Consider the following 21034-nt stretch of genomic DNA (forward strand, 5'->3'; position numbering starts at 1 on the left):
GGTTCACTCTCAAGACCCTTAAAAGGTACTAAAGACGTCGTTACAAAGTCCATCTCACTACAGTGGATCTAAAATAACTGTATAAATCGTCGAGAATAGTTTTTGTGCGCAAAAAAACCCTAAATAACGACTTGCATAGTGATGACGATTTCAAAACAAGGCATCATGAAGCTTCGAAGCGTTATGAATCAGTGAGTCGAATCAGCGGTTTGAATCGCCAAATTTCAGCAGTTTGGCGGTTTGACACGCGATCCGAATCATGATTCGTCTCAATGATTCATAACGTTTCGAAGCTTCATGAGGCCGTGTTTTGAAATCGTCATCACTATGTAAGTCGTTGTTTAGGGTTTTTTTGCGCACAAAAACTATTCTCGCCGATTTATAAAGTTATTTTAGAACCACTGTAGTGAGATGGACTTTGTAACGACGTCTTTAGTACCTTTTAAGGGTCTTGAGAGTGAACCGTGCATTGTGCCAATGGAGGCCTTTCAGAGCCATCAGATTTCAACTAAAATATCTTCATTTCTGTTCCGAAGATGAACGGAGGTCTTACGGGTGTCGAACGACATGAGGGTAAGTAATTAATGACATAATTTTCATTTTTGGGTGAACTAACCCTTTAAGTCAAATATCCAAATGTCAGGTTTATATATTTTATTTCCTGTCGCTGATTACCTTCCCCTGTAGTGTGTGTACTTCTCAGTGTAATACAACGTGTCACGCCCTGTCTCAATGGCCTGTATCCACTTTTTTGTCCTTAATCGCTCGTTTTTTGGGTCAACAGCTTATAAAAACTTTGGGGTTTTTGGTTGTGGGTTTTGTTTAGCTTGTTTGCTGTACACTTTGTCACATTCAGACATTGTTCTATTTTTTGTTATAAGTCCGAAATGACAAGGAGGCAGCCTCACGCAATGCAAAGTCAATGGAGAGCGTTGGATTGTTTTCCCCCCCGGTGGGCGTGGTCTTCAGATTATGACGCGTGTCGCTCTGTTTCTATACAGACAGTAGCTCGCACATCACGTGAAGATCGCGTGCACAGAGAGGTCTGATCATTTATCACTAAAGTAGCTTAGAAACTCAAAAGTTATAGCAATTTTTTTTTCTACGTTTGAAATAACCACATACAACGCACAGCTTCACAAATAATAGAGAGACGGTATGACTAATTTACACACACAGTCTCATTCTCGTTAATGCATTCAGATAACTACTCTCACGGTGCTAATTTATTTAAAAAATAAATATCCTACTAATAGAACACCCCCCCCCCCACACACACACACACACAAAATAATCGTTTATTAATCGTAATCGAGGTAAAGTGTTCAATTAATCAAGGTTTACATTTTAGGTCATATCGTCCGGCCCTGCAATCTACCAAGTGCAGCGCAAACTAGGCCGGTTTCACACTGCGCACGTTAGCAGAGCTTAAGCAGCGCATATTTTTTTCGCCGCCCATGTAAACTAGGGTGACCAAACGCTGACGCTCACGCTGAATTAAAGCCACAGTGCATTGTTCTGATCAAAATTGACCTGATTAACATGAAAAATAACATATTTCACCAGGAAATCATGTGGTGAAGTGTTACGTGTGTTTCACAATCACCATATGACATCCAGCATTAAAAAGAAATACACGAAAACACAACACTGCCAGAAGTTTTTGCCCAAACTTCAAAGGCCCGTTTTAATGACTAAAACTAGAGGCTTATCTTAACTTTTAATGTTACATTTATCATGTGATACTACTTATATACGACATGTTTTATGCATGTGTGTTTGAGACAGAGGGGAACACGGTCGCATTTGCAGCAGAGATATGCTGCTCATCATAAATCAAAGCACGTGACAGACAGGGGTCGGAGGAGAACACCGGAAAATGTGACAGAATGGACAATATTCATCTGTATTTGCAATACACAAGCCACGGTTCAGCTGCTCCTGCTCTCCATACGCACTGCTTCTGCCCTGCCAACGCACTGCTTGCGCGTGCGGTGTGGAGCCGGTGTTAGAGACATGCTTTTTTGGGTCTGTAAATAATGGCGCAAATACCAGTAAATTGACGAGTGCAAACCTTATTAAATCACCTTGCATGATTAATTTAAATACTCTCCTCCCATACATTTTGCATCAAAAGATGGTTTGCGCTGGTGCAAGCTGTTAGTAAATCTGGCCCTAAATATGATACAGTAGGCTTAAGCAATAAGAAGGAGAATGGAGTTTGTGAAATGTTGCAGGCAGGACTTAAACCTGCATAACCCACATAAACACCACAGCTCAACTTGTCAGATTCCAGAAGGGACGAACACAGTACCCTAGTGTGGTGACTCGCAGCGGCTTAAGTTTGTCTGAATGTTTCTTGTTGATGCTGTCCCTTTCAATGATGGTTGTCTCTTTGTCTCCAGGGGTTGCTGTTTAATCCAACTAAGCCGTTTTCCAGAGGCACAGGGAGCCAAAGTGCAGACGTGGACTTAATGATCGACTGTTTTGTCTCCTGTTTCAGAATCAACCCGCACAACAATCAGCAGTTTAAGGTGTGTGGACAAGTCAGGTCAAATTCAAATGAATTTATGCAGCACTTTTCACAATAAACATTGTTTCAAAGCAGCCTTACAGAAAATCATGGTGTTAATGTTTATAATTCCTTAAAACCATATTGCCTATTTATTCATTAATTAATTTGAGTTATTCATTTGTTATCTGGTGATATTGATAAGAATGAAACCTGTACGTTTTTGTTAAATTTATACACTGTCCCAAGAACATGCACCAAATCTCTTTCTTATTTTGTAAGGTGTGTCTGGCCCCGTCCTCACCTCCTACCTTTCATTTTGTGCTGGTGAATTCTCTCCACCGAATCATCACTAATGTAAGTGCTCCTGGTGTCCTTAGTTCACCTCAGAGAGATAGGATGTCTGATTCACTCCCAGGGTGTCCAAATGTCCTCTGTGTGTCTTCTGTCATGATCTAGTCCCCGCTGGACTGGTGGCCGAAGATCGATACCGTGTACGGTTACTCGGGAGAGCTGCGGCTCATGTTTGCTGAGACTCTGGGGAGAGTTGTGCAGGGCTGCAGCAGTCACGCCCCCCTCCGTATGACCCCGGTGAGGCGCCTGTAAAACTTCTTAGATATGTGGCCTCTAGTGTCCTGCTAGATGTCTTAGGCCGATGTTTGGAATAGAATACTTGCATACTGCACAATTTATTTCATACAGCCTACTATTTTTAGACAGTATGTGAAACAGCATACAGTATGCTATAATAAATGTTCCAGACGGTCTATGACATAATCACTACTGTATGTTGTATAATTAGTCGACAAATCACCTTTATTTATATAGCGCCTTTATAATATATTATAGATATCAACTTTATTTATATATAATTCATTCAGAGTGGCAACCAGTCATTTCAGAAATTAATACATAAGTTTAGTATTTTTTTAATCCCGTTTTAATTGAAAATAGTTATGTTGTATAATTAGTCGAGTCACCTTTATTTATTTTACGCCTTTTGTGATTTTAAATTTTTTTTTCTCGTTTTTTATTTTTAATAAATTAGCAAATATTTCAAACAAACTTCTTTCATCTTGTCATTATGGGGTATTGTTTGTAGAATTTTGAGGAATATAATTACTTTAATCCTGGCTGTAACATAATTGATCATATGTAATTCATAGTGGCGACCAGTCATCTCAGAAATTAATACAGAAGTTTCGTGTTCTTTTTATTCCGTTTTAGTTGAAAATGACTTTTCAAAAAAAAAAAATCAAACTCTCGAAAAAGAGGAAAAATGACTGATAGAAAAATATATGCAAATAATACATAAATAAATTATGCTATAAATAAATTAAATACAATTTATGAATATATTTATTTTCCATAATTGAGCATTTATGACATTTTCATATGTGTATGTATGTATGTATGTATGTATGTATGTGTATGTCATGCATAAATGTCATTTATGTCATAAATGCTAAATTATGTAAAATAAGTCCCTTATTAATTTTGTGAATATTGTGAAATATTACAATGAAATATGTCTTTTGTAACATTATAAATTGAATCATTTTGATTCAATTTAATGCATGTCCAACCCAATGCACGTTTCTACTTCTTTCTCTCCGTCTTCCTCTCAGAGTTTGACGTTTAAGGAGAAAATGAGCAGTCTGAAGTTTAAAGAGAAAACCACTGATCTAGACACCAGGATTCACAAGTATCTGCTCTTGGCTTTGGTGAAACTCATCCATGCAGATCCCAAATTGATGCTGCATGTGAGTGAGGACGTTTACCCCTCTCTGGCTTCAGTGTGATACTTTTTAAGATGCGCTGCTGTACATTTAATGTCACTTTTGTGTGTTTGTGAATTAGAATCCAGGTAAACAGGGTCTAGAGGTCCACAGCAGCACAGCAGAACTCATCACAGGCCTGGTGCAGCTTGTGCCTCTTGCTAACATGGGAGATATTTCCCTGGAAGCCATGGAGGTGAGATCATTGTATCTCTTTCTTTAACTGTAGTTACCAGTGTGAGTTTAGTTAGCCTTTGTGGGAGTTATCGGTCATAATCTATCTCTATATTAGGCTCTTTTGGTTCTGCATCAGCCTGAAAGCATCGAGCTGTGGAACCCAGACGCTCCTATGGAAACTTTCTGGGACATCAGGTAGCTCCTTAGTGGACTCGACTCCAGTTAATTGGTGCTGACAGAAACTAAACTCTGCCCGTCTAATTCTATATTTGTTGTTGGTCCAGTTCTCAGGTGCTGTACTTCATCTGTAAGAAGCTGTTTGGTCATCAGTTGATCAACAGCACTGAGATTCTGAAGTGGCTGCGAGAGATTCTCATCTGCAGAAATAAATTTCTCCTTAGGAACAAGGTGAGTCGGCTCTTGCAACTGCACACGGTGCATCATGGGTAAAATATGTGTATACCCTCGTGTACATTATCTGGATATTTCAAAGAAACATTAATTTGCATTTTTCTTTATTTAATCTTTCACTTTTATTTTGTCTTGATTTTATATTCTAAAATATACAAATTTAAATAAAAATTTAAAATACAATTTAAATATTGAAAATTAATATAAATGAATTTTTATTTTATTTGCTAAATTATATTATTATATTGTTATTTAATTTGCTAAAATGTGAAGTATACAGCCAAACTAAACTGCATGGAGTACTGTATCCCACAATAGTTCTGTATCCCACAATTCAATGTGTTCAACCTGACCTTATATATATATAATATATTGTTTTTCTCCTGTAGGATCGGGCCACAGCAGGCAGCAACATCGCCATCTGGCGGCAGGCCCAGACCAAGCTGGAGGTCTGTCTCTACATGTTCCTGTGGAGTCCAGACATGGAGGCAGTTCTGGTGTCCATGTCCTGTTTCCGCTACCTGTGTGAGGAGGCAGACATCCGCTGCAGTGCAGAAGACATCCCTGTGCAGTCCCTTCTGCCAAATTACAACACATTCATGGAGTTTGCATCTGTCAGTAACATGATGATTACAGGTCTGTCTGATAAACTCGTTTGAATGCTCAGATTCAGACATGTGTCTTAGGTGCGGGTGCCACAAGGAGGCAGCACAGTCTATAAGATCTTTCTGATTTTTCTAGGTCGTTCGGCTCTACAGAAGAGAGTAATGGCTTTGCTTCGGAGGATTGAGCTGCCCACCCCAGGAAACACAGAGGTAACAAATTTACATTTTTAATACCATTGAACAGTAGTAGAGTCATTCTGGTTGTTGGCGAACAAATTTGCATTTTTCTGATTGTGAGCCATTGTATTATTTAACGTCATTGTTTTGAATCGGATTCTTTTAGCATATGTAAACTTGATTTTTCCACTGTTCAGTACTTGTGTGCTTTTTCTGTTGCTTTTTTTCCGCTCTCTGTTTGGTCATTTCAGGCCTGGGAAGACACACATGCTAAATGGGAACATGCAACCAAATTAATCTTAAGCCACCCGAAAACGAAACTGGAAGACGGTCAGGTCAGACGCACAAACACTCAGGGCCTATAGTAGTAGAAAATAAATTTTAGTCTACATTCTTGATTCTTCAATTTAAGGGACATAAGAAACAAGTATTTTCTGTTTTAATTATAAAATATAGAGTATGTAATTTATTTGATCTCTTCAAATACCTTTTCCTAATTTGTAGTGTTGCAAAATTGCAAAGAGTGTGAGAGTAGGGTTTTTTTTGTCATTATCAAATCAGTTATTTGAGAATTTTAACATAGAATTTTAATTTAGTCATTTTAATTTTAAGTAATATATATATTATATTAAAACTTAAAAGTGCAGTGTGTAGTATTTATAAGGAACTATTGAGAGAAATTATATATAAATACATAACTATGTTTTCAGTGGTGTATAAAGTCCTTACATAATGAACCGTTATGTTTTTATTACCTTCAAATTTGTAATTTCTATCTACATACAACGCGGGTCCCCCTATAGTCACCATTTCGCGGCACCATGTTTCTACAGTAGCTCTAAATGGACAAACTGCTCAACAGAGCGCTAGCTACTCTCTGCTGTCTCAGATGACGACATCTTTGTCCTGTGTCAACCAACGTAGATTCTCTATGTGCTTCGTAGGGAGGGGTGAAAGGTGGGCATTTGCAATTTGCGATCTCACCACTAGATGCTGCTAAAATTTACACAGTGCACCTTTAAACACATTGTTAATTAACTACGTAAAAAACTAGCTAAATTATATGCAAAAATAATGTATTTAACTTAAATTAAAAACTATAATAAAAAGCAATAATTCTAAATTAAATTTCTTAAATAATTACAAAAAACATACTCACATTTTTTGGAAAAACAACTATCCCCTAAAACTGGTCAACACTACATATTAAAAAAAGATATTTGAAAAGGTCAAATAAATTTTGACTTAAAAATATGACATGACAAAATGTTGGCTGTTTACATTTATAAGCTCCTAAATCCTGTCTCTCATCCCTCAGGAATGGATCAATATGACTGGCTTCCTGTGTGCGTTGGGTGGTGTGTGTTTGCAGCAGAGAAACACGCCTGCTCTGGCCACCTACAGTCCTCCCATGGGTACATTGAACGATCGCAAGAGCTCCATGGTCTCCATGGCCTCGTGTGAGGGGAGCCCAGAGACGCCCCTGAGTAGGTTCTTGGACCGCCTTCTGTCACTGATGGTGTGCAGTCATGAGAAGGGCCATCAGATCCGCACCAATGTCAAAGACCTGGTGGGGCTGGAGCTAAGTCCAGCGCTTTACCCCATGCTATTCAACAAACTCAAGAACAGCATCAGCAGGTTTTTTGATGCCCAGGGGCCGGTGAGACCGCTAATAGCCACAGTTAATTGTGGTAATAATTTATGAGCAAGTTGGACATCAACAACATCAAACGTCATTGGTACTCATGTCTCTGTGCTAATATGTTTAGGTGCCAATTAATGAGACCAACACACAGTTTGTGGAGCAGACCATCGCTATCATGAAGAACCTTCTGGACAACCATACGGAAGGAAGCTCGGAGCATCTAGGTCAAGCCAGCATCGAGACTATGATGCTCAACCTGGTCAGGTAAGTAATTTGCTTAGTTGTAAATATCAGCTTTATTGTGAAGATCATTCTCTTCATAAATGTTTCCAGATACATTTGTCTTCACTGGGTAGAGGACACTGAGAAAATGATCCAGAGCTTGCCCTAGTATAATTTAATTTGATTATTTTTTAATATAATTATTTAATTCAAAGGAAGTCTCTTATGCTTACCAAGGCTGCATTTATTTGACCCAAAATACAGTAAAACAGTAATATTGTGAAAAACTATTACAATATAAAAGAACAGTTTTCTATTTTAAAACTAATTTATTCCTGTGATGGCGGGAACTTTTGAATGGTACTGTATACAGATACACGGTATGTATATTTATTGAATATAATTTTTATATTTACTTTTATAATTTAATATTTAATATTATTTTTTTATTTATACGTTTATTATACTTTTTAAATCGATCTATCTAAATCTTATAAACTAAAACTATAAATCAAATAAGCTTTCTTTAAAAAAAAAAGAAAAAAAGTGAAATAATATCTGAAAATTATGCTGTTATTATAATTATACAGGAAACTAAAAAAATGTATATTCATTTTTGCTGGAAAAATTAAACCATACAAAGCAAACCTTTTACTGATTAATTTGTAATTTCTGACCTATTTTTACTGATGCTACCAACATTTTTACAAGTCATTCTTGCAATTTTGACACAACCTCATCTATGTTATCCTTATTGTTGATTCCTCTGTGCTTAAACTGTAAGTATTTGTGTGCCCGTTGATATGTTGGCAGGTATGTACGTATACTTGGCAACATGGTTCATGCCATCCATATTAAAACCAAACTGTGTCAGCTGGTCGAGGTCATGATGGAGCGCAGAGATGACCTTTCTTTCTGCCAAGAGATGAAGTTCAGGTACAAATTTATTTGATTGTCAGATCATCTGGCATGTTTTATTCCTGTTCTGGAGATGCATCAGATTTGTGTTTGTCTAAGGAATAAGATGGTGGAGTATCTAACGGACTGGGTGATGGGAACATCCAACCAGGCCACTGATGATGATGTCAAATGCCTCACCAGGTAAATGTTCAGACAACATTGTTGGAGTTGATTTACCCAACAAAAAACAACTTCCATTGGACTTTTGGCTCTGGAAACCTTGATTTTAAAATTAGTGTAGCACAAATCGAAACTGACCTTTAGTGGTTGGATTTTTTTTGGCTCTGAGCCCTGTGGTTTTGATTGACAGGGATCTGGATCAGGCGAGTATGGAAGCGGTGGTGTCTCTTCTGGCCGGGCTGCCACTCCAGCCAGAGGAGGGGGACGGTGTGGAATTGATGGAGGCCAAATCTCAGCTTTTTCTAAAGTAAGACTCTCAAGCCATATCAAACCCTTCGCCCTATATTGTCCCTCCATGGGGTTTGTACTTCACCCTGCCCCCTGCTGTCCTCCGCAGGTACTTTACTCTGTTCATGAACTTGCTGAACGACTGCAGTGAGGTGGAGGACGACGGTCAGCAGGTGGCCGGACGCAAGCGGGGGATGTCCAGGCGGTTGGCGTCTTTACGTCACTGCACCGTCTTGGCCATGTCCAATCTGCTCAATGCCAATGTGGACAGCGGCCTCATGCACTCTATTGGTGGGACAATTAAGCCACAAATTTCTCAACTAACACTTTAAATTCATCAAACATTATACCAACCTTTTTTAATTTTCCTTTTTAAACTTTATTATGTCTTTCCATTCAAAATCATTTATCACAATTGTACAAATAAACATTTTAGACATATTTTTTCCCAATAATTGTTCCCTTTTTTATCCTTCTACTTACTTTTCCTTTACTTTTTTTTCTTTTGTGATAATACCCAGCACCATTGCATAATTAGATAAGTACATAATTAGATACTTTTTTACATTTAAAAAAGAAATAAATCTTTGTCTATGCTTTCACTATTTCTTAATTCCTCCCTGTTCTAGTTTGTACTCTTCTGAATGATCTTTGAAACTTTGTATCGCTAGCACTTCTTGTATTATTGCTTGTTGTATTCCTCATTTGTAAGTCGCGTTGGATGTCTGCTATGTAAATGTACACCAATCAGGCATAACGTTATGACCGTATATATCAATATTGTGTTGGTACCCCTTTTGCTGCCCAAACAGCCCTGACCCGTCCAGGCATGGACTTCACTAGACCCCTGAAGGTATGCTGTGGTATCTGGCACCAAGATGTTAGCAGCATATCCTTTAAGTCCTATAAGTTGCTAGGTGTGGCCTCCATGGATCGGACTTGTTTCTTCACCAAATCCCACAGAGGCTCGATTGGATTGGGGAATGTGAAGGCCAAGTCAACAAAGTCGTTGTTGTGCTCCTCAAACCATTCCTGAACCATTTTTGTTTTGTGGCAGGGTGCATTATCCTGCTGAAAGAGGCCAGAGCCACAAGAGAATACCGTTTCATTGAAAGGGTGTACATGGTCTGCAACAATGCTTAGGTAGGTGGTACGTGTCAAAGTAACATCCACATGGATGGCAGGACTCAAGGTTTCCCAGAAAAACATTACCCAAAGCATCACACTGCCTCTGCCGGCTTGCCTTCTTCCCATAGTGCATTCTGGTGCCATGTGTTCCCCAAGTAGGCAACGCACACGCACCCGGCCATCCACGGGATGTAAAAGAAAACGTGATTCATCAGAACAGGCCACCTTCTTCCATTGCTCCACTGTTGGCGCTATCGGCGGTGGACAGGGGTCAGCATGGGCATCCTGACTGGTCTGCGGCTATGCAGCCCCATACGCAACAAACGGCAATGCACGGTGTATTCTGACACCTTTCTATCAGAACCAGCATTAACTTCTTGAGCAATTTGAGCTACAGTAGCTCGTCTGTTTGATCGGACCACACGGGCCAGCCTTCACTCCCCACATGCATCAATGAGCCTTGGCCGCCCATAACCCTGTCGCCGGTTCACCACTGTTCCTTCCTTGGACCACTTTTGATAGATACTGACCATTGCAGACTAGAACACCCCAGAAAAGCTGCAGTTTTGGAGATGCTCTGACCCAGTCGTCTAGCCATTACAATTTGGACCTTGTCAAACTTGCTCTAAACTTTATGCTTGCCCATTTTTCCTGCTTCTAACACAAACATTTTGAGGACAAAATGTTCACTTGCTAATATATCCCACCCACTGACAGGTGTCGTGATGAAAGGATAATCAGTGTTATTCACTTCACCTGTCAGTGATCATAATGTTATGCCTGATCAGTGTATATTCGGGGCAGTCGTGTAATATATATATATATATATATATATATATATATATATATATATACATACATACATACATACATACATACATGCATACATGCATACACGCATACACGCATACACGCATACACACACACACACACACACACACATATATATATATATATATATATATATATATATATATATATATATATATATACAGGGCAGTTGTGGCCTAATGAATGAACGGCTCTCTCTTCCACTCATTACCCACAACTGAGGTGGCTTTGAGCAAGGCGCCTAACCCCCAATCGCTCCCTGTGCACCGAAACAAAAATGACTGCCCACTGCTCCGGGTGTGTCTGTCCAATGCAGAAGACAAATTCTATGGGTTACCATAGTTGGCCTTTTCGTCATGTCACTTATGGTCTACCTGACATAAAATGGCTTTTTGTGACAAATCTCTAACAACATTTAGTAAGCACTTTATCACACATATGATCAACCTTAATGCGTCTGCTGCTCTCTTGCAGGGCTGGGCTATCATAAGGACCTTCAGACCAGGGCTACTTTCATGGAGGTCCTCACTAAGATCCTGCAGCAGGGCACAGAGTTTGACACACTGGCAGAGACTGCTCTGGCCGATCGCTTTGAGAGACTTGTGGAACTTGTCACAATGATGGGCGACCAGGGGGAGTTACCTATCGCCATGGCGCTGGCCAGTGTGGTGCCTTGTTCCCAGTGGGTGGGTATATTATTTTATTTATTTAGTTTTTGGACTGTGCAAGATGAGTAATTTAATTCAGCTGCAATTCAAACTATGTTCTTCACAATTCACTATGCAACAGAGTTTAATTTTTTATAAACATCTTTAAAAACGTAATCAAATGTTATACTTTTAAGAATTGTAACGTTAAAGCCGGAAAATCTCCCAGTGACTTAAATTTATAGGATGTTTGCTAGTCAAAATCAAACGATTATTTGCATACTGATTTGGCAATGGTCAATTCTTTCTTAGACCTATTTGCATATTAAATGCCTTTTTTCCCCTTACTTCTATTTATCCATCTAGATAATTGTCATTCTCTTTCTCTATATATTTGGGTTTAACTTTATTATTTTATTTCACCCATATAGGCTAAGATATTTATTACAGAAACTGGTAGTACTAATATATTAATTCAAAATTATAAAAATTATAAATTATAAAACCATGATTCATTTTGATTCCAAAAGTTTCAAGAAATATAAGTTATTCAATATAAACAATGAATACTTTGGGTGGGAGGGAAGAAATATTAATTTCAGTTTACATCTTGATTTGATGTGTTTTTTAGCATTTTAATTTAGATTACATTATTATTTATATTATTTAATGGCTTTTAAGTTATTCCCTGGTTGCGAACAACTGTTCTGTAATATTGCTCACCCTGTAGTCTGTGTGGGTCCTAACACCCCAGAATGATATAGTAATGGGGACAATATACTGTCAAAAAAGTACTGTCCTTCAGATGAGACGTTAAACAGTTAAGTCCAGACTCTCTGTGGTCATTAAAATCCCTGGATGTCCTTAAAAATGGCCGCAATTTGCCCATTGGCCTCTGTCCATCATCACAGCCTCCTAATCATCTCTATATATACTGATTGACTTAATCACTCTGTCTATGTATATATATATATATATATATATATATATATATATATATATATATATATATTTGTCAAAAGTATTGAATTGCTCCAAATCATTGAATTCAGGTGTTCCAATCACTTCCCATGACTACAGATGTATAAAATCAAACAACTAGGCATGCCGACTGCTTCTACAAACATTTGTGAAAGAATGGGTCGCTCTCAGGAGCTCAGCGAATTCAAGCATGGTACCGTGATGCCACCTGTGCAATAAGTCCATTCGAGAAAATGTCCTCATTCCTGATTAGGATGTTTAAGTAGATTTTTGAAGCATGCCTTAGAGAAAAACATTAATGGTGTGCATCTTGTGACAAAACAATAACATTAATATATTTTAAGAGATGTCAGTGCAAGTTACTTTCAGTTAAAACACGAATTTTAGTCTGGGACAAGGTTTAAGCATCTTCTGTGAAAGTGGGGAATAAGGTTACACTTTATTTTGATGGTCAACTTCAGACATTCTACTAACTATAAGTAACTACATGTCAACTAACTCTATTACTGTATTAGTAGGATTAGATATTTGGGGCAGGGTTATTAGAATAAGCTGACATGTAGTTGCAACGTTTTTTTCTTGTCAATGTCTGTCGGGGAACCATCAACATAGTGTTATCAGATATTAATCAGACAGTCTGCTAATACGCTAATGACTGAGAATGAATGAATGAGTTGCAAAGTTACTTATAGTTAACGGATTGTCTAATATGGACCATCAAAATTAAAGTATTACCAAATATAAAATGTTTGTAAATGCATTAATATTAACAATTAACACGGACCATTTTATTTTTTTAAACGTCAAAATCTGTGTATGATTTTACTGTAAACTCTTTTCAGGATGAACTGGCACGTGTTCTGGTGTCTCTCTTCGATTCGAGACATCTGTTGTATCAGCTACTGTGGAATATGTTCTCCAAGGAGGTGGAGTTGGCAGATTCCATGCAAACGTTGTTCCGCGGAAACAGCCTGGCTAGTAAAATCATGACGTTCTGCTTTAAGGTGCCTCTACACTTTCCCTGGCATGCACTGAAGTCAAATAACCACTCACAGATTCAAATGATCTGGATTAAGTTTAGCTGTGAATTTCCCTCTGTGTAATTCCTTTTTTCAGGTGTATGGGGCCACGTATCTGCAGAAGTTATTGGAGCCGTTGCTCAGGGGAGTGATCACTGGTGCTGAGTGGCAGATGCTGAGCTTTGAGGTGGATCCCACCAGGTATCTGTCCGACTGACCCTTTACATCTGTGCTTCTCAACTGGTGTGTTTGTGCAAATTTACCTGTCACTTTGAGAGAAGCTAGCCAAATTAGGCAGAGGTATCATGGGCAGGTTGCATAACATGGTGGCATCCTCAAACCATGAACAAAACTAGCCAGACTAATTTTATCAGAAGTTCACTTGTGGTTGATGATGAACTGGTTTGTGCCGACCACAGTGTGTTTCATGTGGTTTAATGAATGGCTGCTGAGGGTTTTGGAAATATTTTGTGTACTTTTATATGATAAACTACACTATATTGCCAAAAGTATTGGGACACCCCTCCAAATCATTGAATTCAGGTGTTCCAATCACTTCTATGGCCAAAGGTGAATAAAATCAAGCACCTAGGCATGCAGACTGATTCTAAAAACATTTGTGAAAGAATGGGTCGCTCTCAGGAGCTCAGTGAATTCAAGCATGGTACCGTGATAGGTGTGGAAGCAATTGGGAACAACAGCAACACAGACATGAAGTGGTAGGCCATTTAAAATCACGTGCGTAGAGAGCTTCATGAAATGGGTTTCCATGGCCGAGCAGCTGCCTCCAAGCGTTACATCACCACGTGCAATGCAATGGGGGGGTTATGGTGTTGGGGTTGTTTTTCCAAGGGTTGGGTTTGGCCTCTTAGTTTCAGTGAAAAGAACTCCTAATGCTTCAGCATACCAAGACATTTTGGACAATTTCATGCTCTCAACTCTGTGGGAAAGGTTTGGGGATGACCCCTTCCCTGTTCCAACATGACTGCACACCAGTGGAAAAAGCAAGGTCCATAAAAGACATGGATGAGCGAATTTGGTGTGGAGGAACTTGACTGGCCTACACAAAGTCCTGACCTCAACCCGATAGAACACCTTTGGGATGAATTAGAGCGGAGACTGTGAGCCAGGCCTTCTCGTCCAACATCACTGCCTGACCTCACAAATGAGCTTCTAGAAGAATGGTTAAAAATTCCCATAAACACTCCTCAACCTTGTGGAAAGCCTTCCCTGAAGAGTTGAGGCTGTTCTAGCTGCAAAGGGTGGGCCAACTCCATAATAAACCCTACAGATTAAGAATGGGATGTCATTAAAGTTCATGTGCATGTAAAGAGAGGCGTCCCAAAACTTTTGTCAATATGGTGTATTTTGGTCCTTTGATGTTTGGGACTATTTGGTATTTTTTGGTATTTTGGCATTCTCGCCACTTAAAGGGATAGTTCACCCAAAAATGAAACTTCTGTCATCATTTACTCACCCTTAAGTTGTTCCAGTCCTTTCCAAACCCCATCAACTGTTTGGAACAACTTGAACTATCTTTTTAAATTTACTTTTAAATACTGCAAATTTGCAAACGTGATGTTCAGTTTCTGGTTGGAGATGATACAGTTGTCCTCTTCCCTCAGACTCGAGACCGGCGAGAATCTGGAGGAGAACCAGCGTAATCTGCTACGGATGACTGATCGATTCTTTCAGGCCATAATCAGCTCATCTGGCGAGTTCCCTCCTCAGCTCCGCAGTGTCTGTCACTGTCTCTTTCAGGTGAGACTGAAGAAACTGATGAGGAGTTTCTTCTCTTTGCAAAGAGGCCTGAAAGATATTGTGGAGTTACTTTCTGTGGATGTCTGTATCCACAATGTGTATGATGATACTAATGTCAAGTATGCTTCAGTTTTGCTGTGAAGACTGATTGTTGATTATTAAACGGTTTAAATTCAACATTACATCAAAATTTACTTTCTTAAAGGGTTATTTCACCCAAAAATGAAAATTATCCCATAATTTACTCACCCTCAAGCCTCATCCTAGGTGTATATGACTTTCTTCTTTCAGCCAAACACAAAAAGTATCACAAATTATCACAAATAAGACCAAAAAAATGGCATTTGTAATCTAATTAAGTGTAATAACTTATTTAAAATGGAATGAGAACGACAAATCATGTTGACTTTAAAATCTGAATTGTGCTACGACTGTAGAACTAGTTTATTTCAAATACATATTTGACATAAATTTCTAGTATATGTGACAAATTTGTGTGGTTTGTAAATCCTTTCTTAGTTACATTTTTGCCTTCATGTGTGAAAGCATAGTTTTACGTAAAGTTTTTAATTATTTAGAAAGAAATTCATTCTACATGTTTCATAAATTAAGCCAATTGTGCAGGAAAATCTGGAATTCTGCAGAATGAATTAAAAGGGTTACATGGTTAAATACACAAACGTTTAGGGCCAGTAAAATATACACATATTTTTTTTAAATAATAAATACTTTTATTCAGCAAGGATGTGGTTAAATTAATCAAAAGTGACCTTAAAGACATATATACAAATATTTATATTTCTGTTCTTTTGAACTTTTTCTATTTATCAAAGAATCCTGAATATATATTACAGTTTTTTTTTTTTTTTACTCCAGATCAAACCCAAACGTTTGAATGGTGGTGTATATACTCATTGATAACTGACAGCATTATTCAATTATTAAAAACTATTTACAATATTCTATTTATTTAAACATAGTTTATTTAAAATTCCAATTATGATTAAAAAAACCTAATCTTTTGCCAGCGGTTCAAGTTGGAGATGCCCATTCCATGCGGGCCTGGTAGTAAGGGAAAGTATGTGTGTGTGTGTGTGTGTGTGTGTGTGTGTGTGTGTGTGTGTGTGTGTGTGTGTGTGTGTTAGCTTGTGCCGTGACTTGTTTGTGCTCATTTCTGTCCTGTAGGCTACTTGTCACTCTCTCCTGTCTAAAGCATCTGTCAAAGACAGAAAGGAAGTGAGGAAAGCAGTAAGTGTGAATGGCGGATGTATCTGCTTCCTGTCGCGTTTCACTTCATTAATCTGAGACTTTTGTGCACCTCTGGCCTGCATTACTGTCATTACATCAAATCATATCTACTAATTTCCTGATTTTTGGCAAGCTGAGGTTTCACTGAATGTACCACAGAACACCAACACCACGAAAAAACAACAAACTCTGTAGCTCCGGGCATCATCTTTGCATGGGCCGTCACTCTCAGGACTGAGGGTTGTAAATGATCAGGCCTTAGAATGCAGTGGTGCGTTGTGGGTAATGCAATTTGGTAACAAACTCCACCCCTTCTTGAAAGCCAAAATAATTTTATGCTTGATCGTTCGACCTGAAACGTTAATTCTGAGTAAAAGGTATTTCTCTGTAGTGCCATTTTATATGCTTTGCTTTTGCCTTTTTTCTTCTAACACTCTTAAAGGTCACTGGTGAAGACCTCCGCCATCGTTAAACTGTTTAACGGCTTCAAACTGCTTTCTACACTTTAACTCTAAAGCCTCTGGTGCCATTTCATTCAGATAGTTCCCTCACAGAACCTCATGTACTCAACAGATATCATCATATGATCAACTAGACCTCCACTAAACCAGAGTTTAGTTGGATTTAACTTTAAATTAAGTTCAGTTATATGAATGTAAGAGGTTTTGGTTGTGGTTTATAACTATCTTCATGAAATAGTGCCATGTTACCCCAGCCCTATTACCCGCTTTATATGTTCCTATGTGTGTTTGTGTGTCTTGGTTTCAGGTGGTGAGTCAGCGTTTCCCTCAGAACAGTATTGGAGCTGTAGGTAGTGCCATGTTCCTGCGATTCGTGAACCCGGCTATAGTCTCTCCATATGAGGCTGGAATTCTTGACAAAAAGCCTCCGCCCAGGATAGAAAGAGGCCTCAAACTCATGTCAAAGGTGAGTGTTTTTGGCGTAGAGATGAGATAATGCTAAACAGCTTTTGTTGGCCAAGCTGGTCTTTGCTGCATTGATGCTGGTCCAAAAGGATCTACCAGGTTAAAACCATGTCCATAATTGGGAAAGCCAACTGATCAACCATCTAGCAGGGTTTATTTAAGTGAAAAGCCACTTAAATTATGCCTAAAACCCACTTAATCGTTGTATAATCACTGTAATGCACAGCCTTGACTGTATTTTGCTTTTATAGAAGCATGATGAAAGATCTTATGATGAAAGACATCAATGTACAATAAAGTTGTAGACAAAACAAAACGATTTGGGCTTTTTAATAAAGACTCGTTAAGTTAAAGTTGATCTTATTTCATTTTTCACCTGTCTGCAGATCCTCCAAAGTATTGCCAACCACGTTTTGTTCACGAAAGAGGAGCACATGAGGCCTTTTAATGACTTTGTGAAGAGTAATTTTGACGCAGCCAGAAGGTAAGAAAGCAATCAATGAGCTTCAGGGTTTGATTCCTGTCACCACTTAGGTTAACCTTTGGATTTTCTTCTAGATTTTTCCTCGACATCGCCTCTGACTGCCCAGCGAGTGACTCCCTCAACCACAGCCTGTCCTTTATTAGTGATGGGAACGTTTTGGCCCTGCACAGGCTGCTGTGGAACAACCAAGAGAAAATTGGCCAGTATTTGTCTAGTAACAGGTGAGCAGGGCGGTGAATGACCCTTGTTGTCATCCAGCTCATGGAGCCAATATCCAAGAGATATTTGATTTCACCCTGCAGCTCAGGCTGGAAACCTGTACATATTTCAATCCTGCTTCTGTTACAAATTTGTGGGAACCAATCACAAACCGACTTATTCACCTGGCGCGCTTTTGGCGGGTTTAACGCAATTACGGATTGCGAAGCGATGGATCGTTGGTCTGATTGGTTGACTATCCAATTGCGTACAGAGTCATTTGAACTCTTGTGCAGTAGAAAATACAGAGCAGACTCCCCAGACCAATGTTAAATCTTAAAAGATTGAGCTTGGTCTGGTGATAGCCAGACCAGCATTTCTTAGGAATAACTCTTGAAATATTTGTTTTGTTCATTCAAATCTCTATATTTGACTGGACACAAGCCTGGTTTCCATTACAGAATTGCGCAAAACTTTGCGATATTTTCAGAACGTTGATTAAAGAACTGTTGTGAAATTACGGCATTTCCATTAACCAATGTTGTGCAACTAAAACATAATGTTGGTAGGTTTACGTATATCACAGCCACTGCACTAGCCATTGTTTTGAATTGAAGGAGACGTAGGTGTGTTATCCAAGCATTAATGGCAAGGAAAGACCCTTATACTTGGCCACGTATGAGGTGTTTCTGGCTGTTTCTCCTACCTATCTGCATCGAGGTCTTGATAAATTGTGGCATTTCTTTGTTGTTAAGAATCCAGTATTCCCATAATTATTTTGTCTTTTATGAGTTTAAAGGGATAGTTCACCCAAAAACGAAAATGTAATGTTTTTCTGCTTACCCGCAGGGCATCCAAGATGTAGGTCTTTGTTTCTTCAGTAGAACACAAAAGAAGATTTTTAACTCCAACCATTGCCGTCTGTCAGATGTATAATGCATGTGAATGGGGTCTAATTCTATTAGAGTAAAAAATCATGCACTGACAACTTCAAATTAAACCCAGTGGCTCGTGGCTCGTGTTAAAAATCTTCTTTTGTGTTCTACTGAGGATACAAAGACACCTACATCTTGGATGCCCTGGGGGTAAGCAGGAAAACATCACATTTTTGTTTTTGGGTGAACGATCCCTTTAATATAGAACTCAGTCTCATGTTCTGTCCAAACATACTGACTTTTACATACTCCAGGTGACCTGTAAATGCGAAAGTTTTGCAAAATAATTACTGCCAAACGATTAATCGCATCCAAAAAAAAAATGTGTGTTTACATAATATGTGTGTGTACTGTGTATAATGTTATATATACATGCATGTATATATTTTAGAAAAATGTATATATTTTTATATATATATATATATATATATATATATATATTAGGGCTGGGCAAATGAACGCGTTAATGCAGGCGATTAATTTTTTCAGCTTAATGCGTTAAAAATATTTACCGCAAATAACGCAGCGTCCGTTTTTATATCCATTTTTGCCTAGCGTTACATGATCACGCTTCTATTCATGTAAATGCTTCCAAGCGCGACAAGACACAAGAGAATGCGCTGTATGTCAATGTCCTGTCTGTGTGGCTGTGTCTCATGTCAGCTAATCGAGGGACACTCTGACTCTGACACACACACACACACACACACACACACACTCGACGCACAGACAGAATCACGTCAGTCTCCTGCTCACATCGAGTTCTCTTTTGCTCTTGAACAAACAAAAACAACAACACAGAGAATTTTGAGTATTCTCATATTAGGAGTCTTAAATTAGTTAAATAACGTCTTAAATTAACTTAAAGAGTTGTGAGGAAATGAAATGCGTGAGATCCGCGTCATGTTCGTCAGTGGCTGTTCTTAAAGTGACAGGAGCACTGATGATGCCTGTCATTAAAGGATTAGTTCACTTTCAAATAAACTTTTGCTTATAATTTACTCACCCCCTTGTCATCCAAGATATCCATGTCTTTCTGTCTTCAGTCGAAAAGAAATGAAGATTTTTGATGAAAAGATTTCAGGATATATTTTTCCATATAATGTAAGTCAATAGACCCCATACAGTTCAAGGTCCAAATGAGAGGTTCAGTACAGCTTCAAACTGACTTACTTGACTTACTCCATATTGACTTACATTATATGGAGAAATATCCTGAAATCTTTTCATCAAAAATCTTCACTTCTTTTCGACTGAAGACAGAAATACATGGATATCTTGGATAAAGGACAGCTGTTTTGTTGTCAAAATAATCATCATCCATTATTTTGACTGACTAGGTTGTACGTTTTCTGTAATGCTTTATATTTATCCATCAGTAAAATATTGTTATGTAAGCAATACAAAGAAGTTTCAGCTAATCAGGGTGTCATTTTCCATAATCCTCAGGGATCATAAAGCAGTTGGAAGGAGGCCCTTCGATAAGATGGCCACCCTGCTTGCTTACCTGGGTCCCCCAGAACACAAACCTGTGGCAGATACTCATTGGTCAAGCCTGAATCTCACCAGCTCCAAATTTGAGGAGTTTATGACCAGGTAAAAATTGCTCTACGGTGAAAAAAATGCCATCTAAAAAGTTTTTTAAAACAGATAAAAGACTTTATTTTATTTATTTCTTTTTACATTTATACTTGAACCCCAGAAATGACTATTTGGCAATAGAGTAAGAAAAAGTACACACACATTTTCTAGAAAAAAATACATATTTTGCTTTGTAAATGTATCTTGATATAAGGATGATTCGATTTATTTATTTTTTTATTGGTAAATGAGACCCAAAAAACTCATCAAGAAAACAATAATAATAATATTGCTATCATTTTTTTTTTTTTTTTTTGCACTGTGCTGTTTTTCCACCAAAGTTGGTGGAACAGTCAGATTGTGTTGCCCATTATAGCACATTTGATATACAATTCTCTTA

At 38.3% G+C, this 21034-nt stretch overlaps 1 protein-coding gene across 6 annotated transcripts in view; it reads left to right on the top strand.

Moving 5' to 3' along the window:
- nf1b (neurofibromin 1b) overlaps window positions 1-21034 on the top strand; it is an 82539-nt gene that overhangs the window by 14431 nt on the left and 47074 nt on the right. For 3 of the 6 annotated variants that reach the window (XR_013815626.1, XM_079805419.1, XM_079805420.1), the window contains exons 10-34: window positions 2406-2534; window positions 2795-2869; window positions 2972-3103; window positions 4141-4275; window positions 4373-4486; window positions 4583-4662; window positions 4752-4875; window positions 5268-5514; window positions 5620-5693; window positions 5912-5995; window positions 6979-7320; window positions 7430-7569; window positions 8341-8463; window positions 8545-8628; window positions 8798-8914; window positions 9005-9186; window positions 11329-11540; window positions 13325-13486; window positions 13599-13702; window positions 15127-15262; window positions 16448-16510; window positions 17279-17437; window positions 17823-17920; window positions 17995-18141; window positions 20503-20649. Coding sequence is in view for 5 of the 6 variants with exons in the window: in XM_079805419.1 (XP_079661545.1) it covers window positions 2406-2534; window positions 2795-2869; window positions 2972-3103; window positions 4141-4275; window positions 4373-4486; window positions 4583-4662; window positions 4752-4875; window positions 5268-5514; window positions 5620-5693; window positions 5912-5995; window positions 6979-7320; window positions 7430-7569; window positions 8341-8463; window positions 8545-8628; window positions 8798-8914; window positions 9005-9186; window positions 11329-11540; window positions 13325-13486; window positions 13599-13702; window positions 15127-15262; window positions 16448-16510; window positions 17279-17437; window positions 17823-17920; window positions 17995-18141; window positions 20503-20649 (3410 nt within the window). In the remaining variant the exon portion in view is untranslated. Of the gene's footprint in view, window positions 1-2405; window positions 2535-2794; window positions 2870-2971; window positions 3104-4140; window positions 4276-4372; window positions 4487-4582; window positions 4663-4751; window positions 4876-5267; window positions 5515-5619; window positions 5694-5911; window positions 5996-6978; window positions 7321-7429; window positions 7570-8340; window positions 8464-8544; window positions 8629-8797; window positions 8915-9004; window positions 9187-11328; window positions 11541-13324; window positions 13487-13598; window positions 13703-15126; window positions 15263-16407; window positions 16511-17278; window positions 17438-17822; window positions 17921-17994; window positions 18142-20502; window positions 20650-21034 lie in introns of those variants that run through there. The other 3 variants (XM_079805421.1, XM_079805422.1, XM_079805423.1) reach the window with 3 other exon arrangements.

This window comes from Gobio gobio, assembly GCF_949357685.1.
Source record: "Gobio gobio genome assembly, chromosome: 22".
Lineage (NCBI taxonomy): Eukaryota > Metazoa > Chordata > Actinopteri > Cypriniformes > Gobionidae > Gobio > Gobio gobio.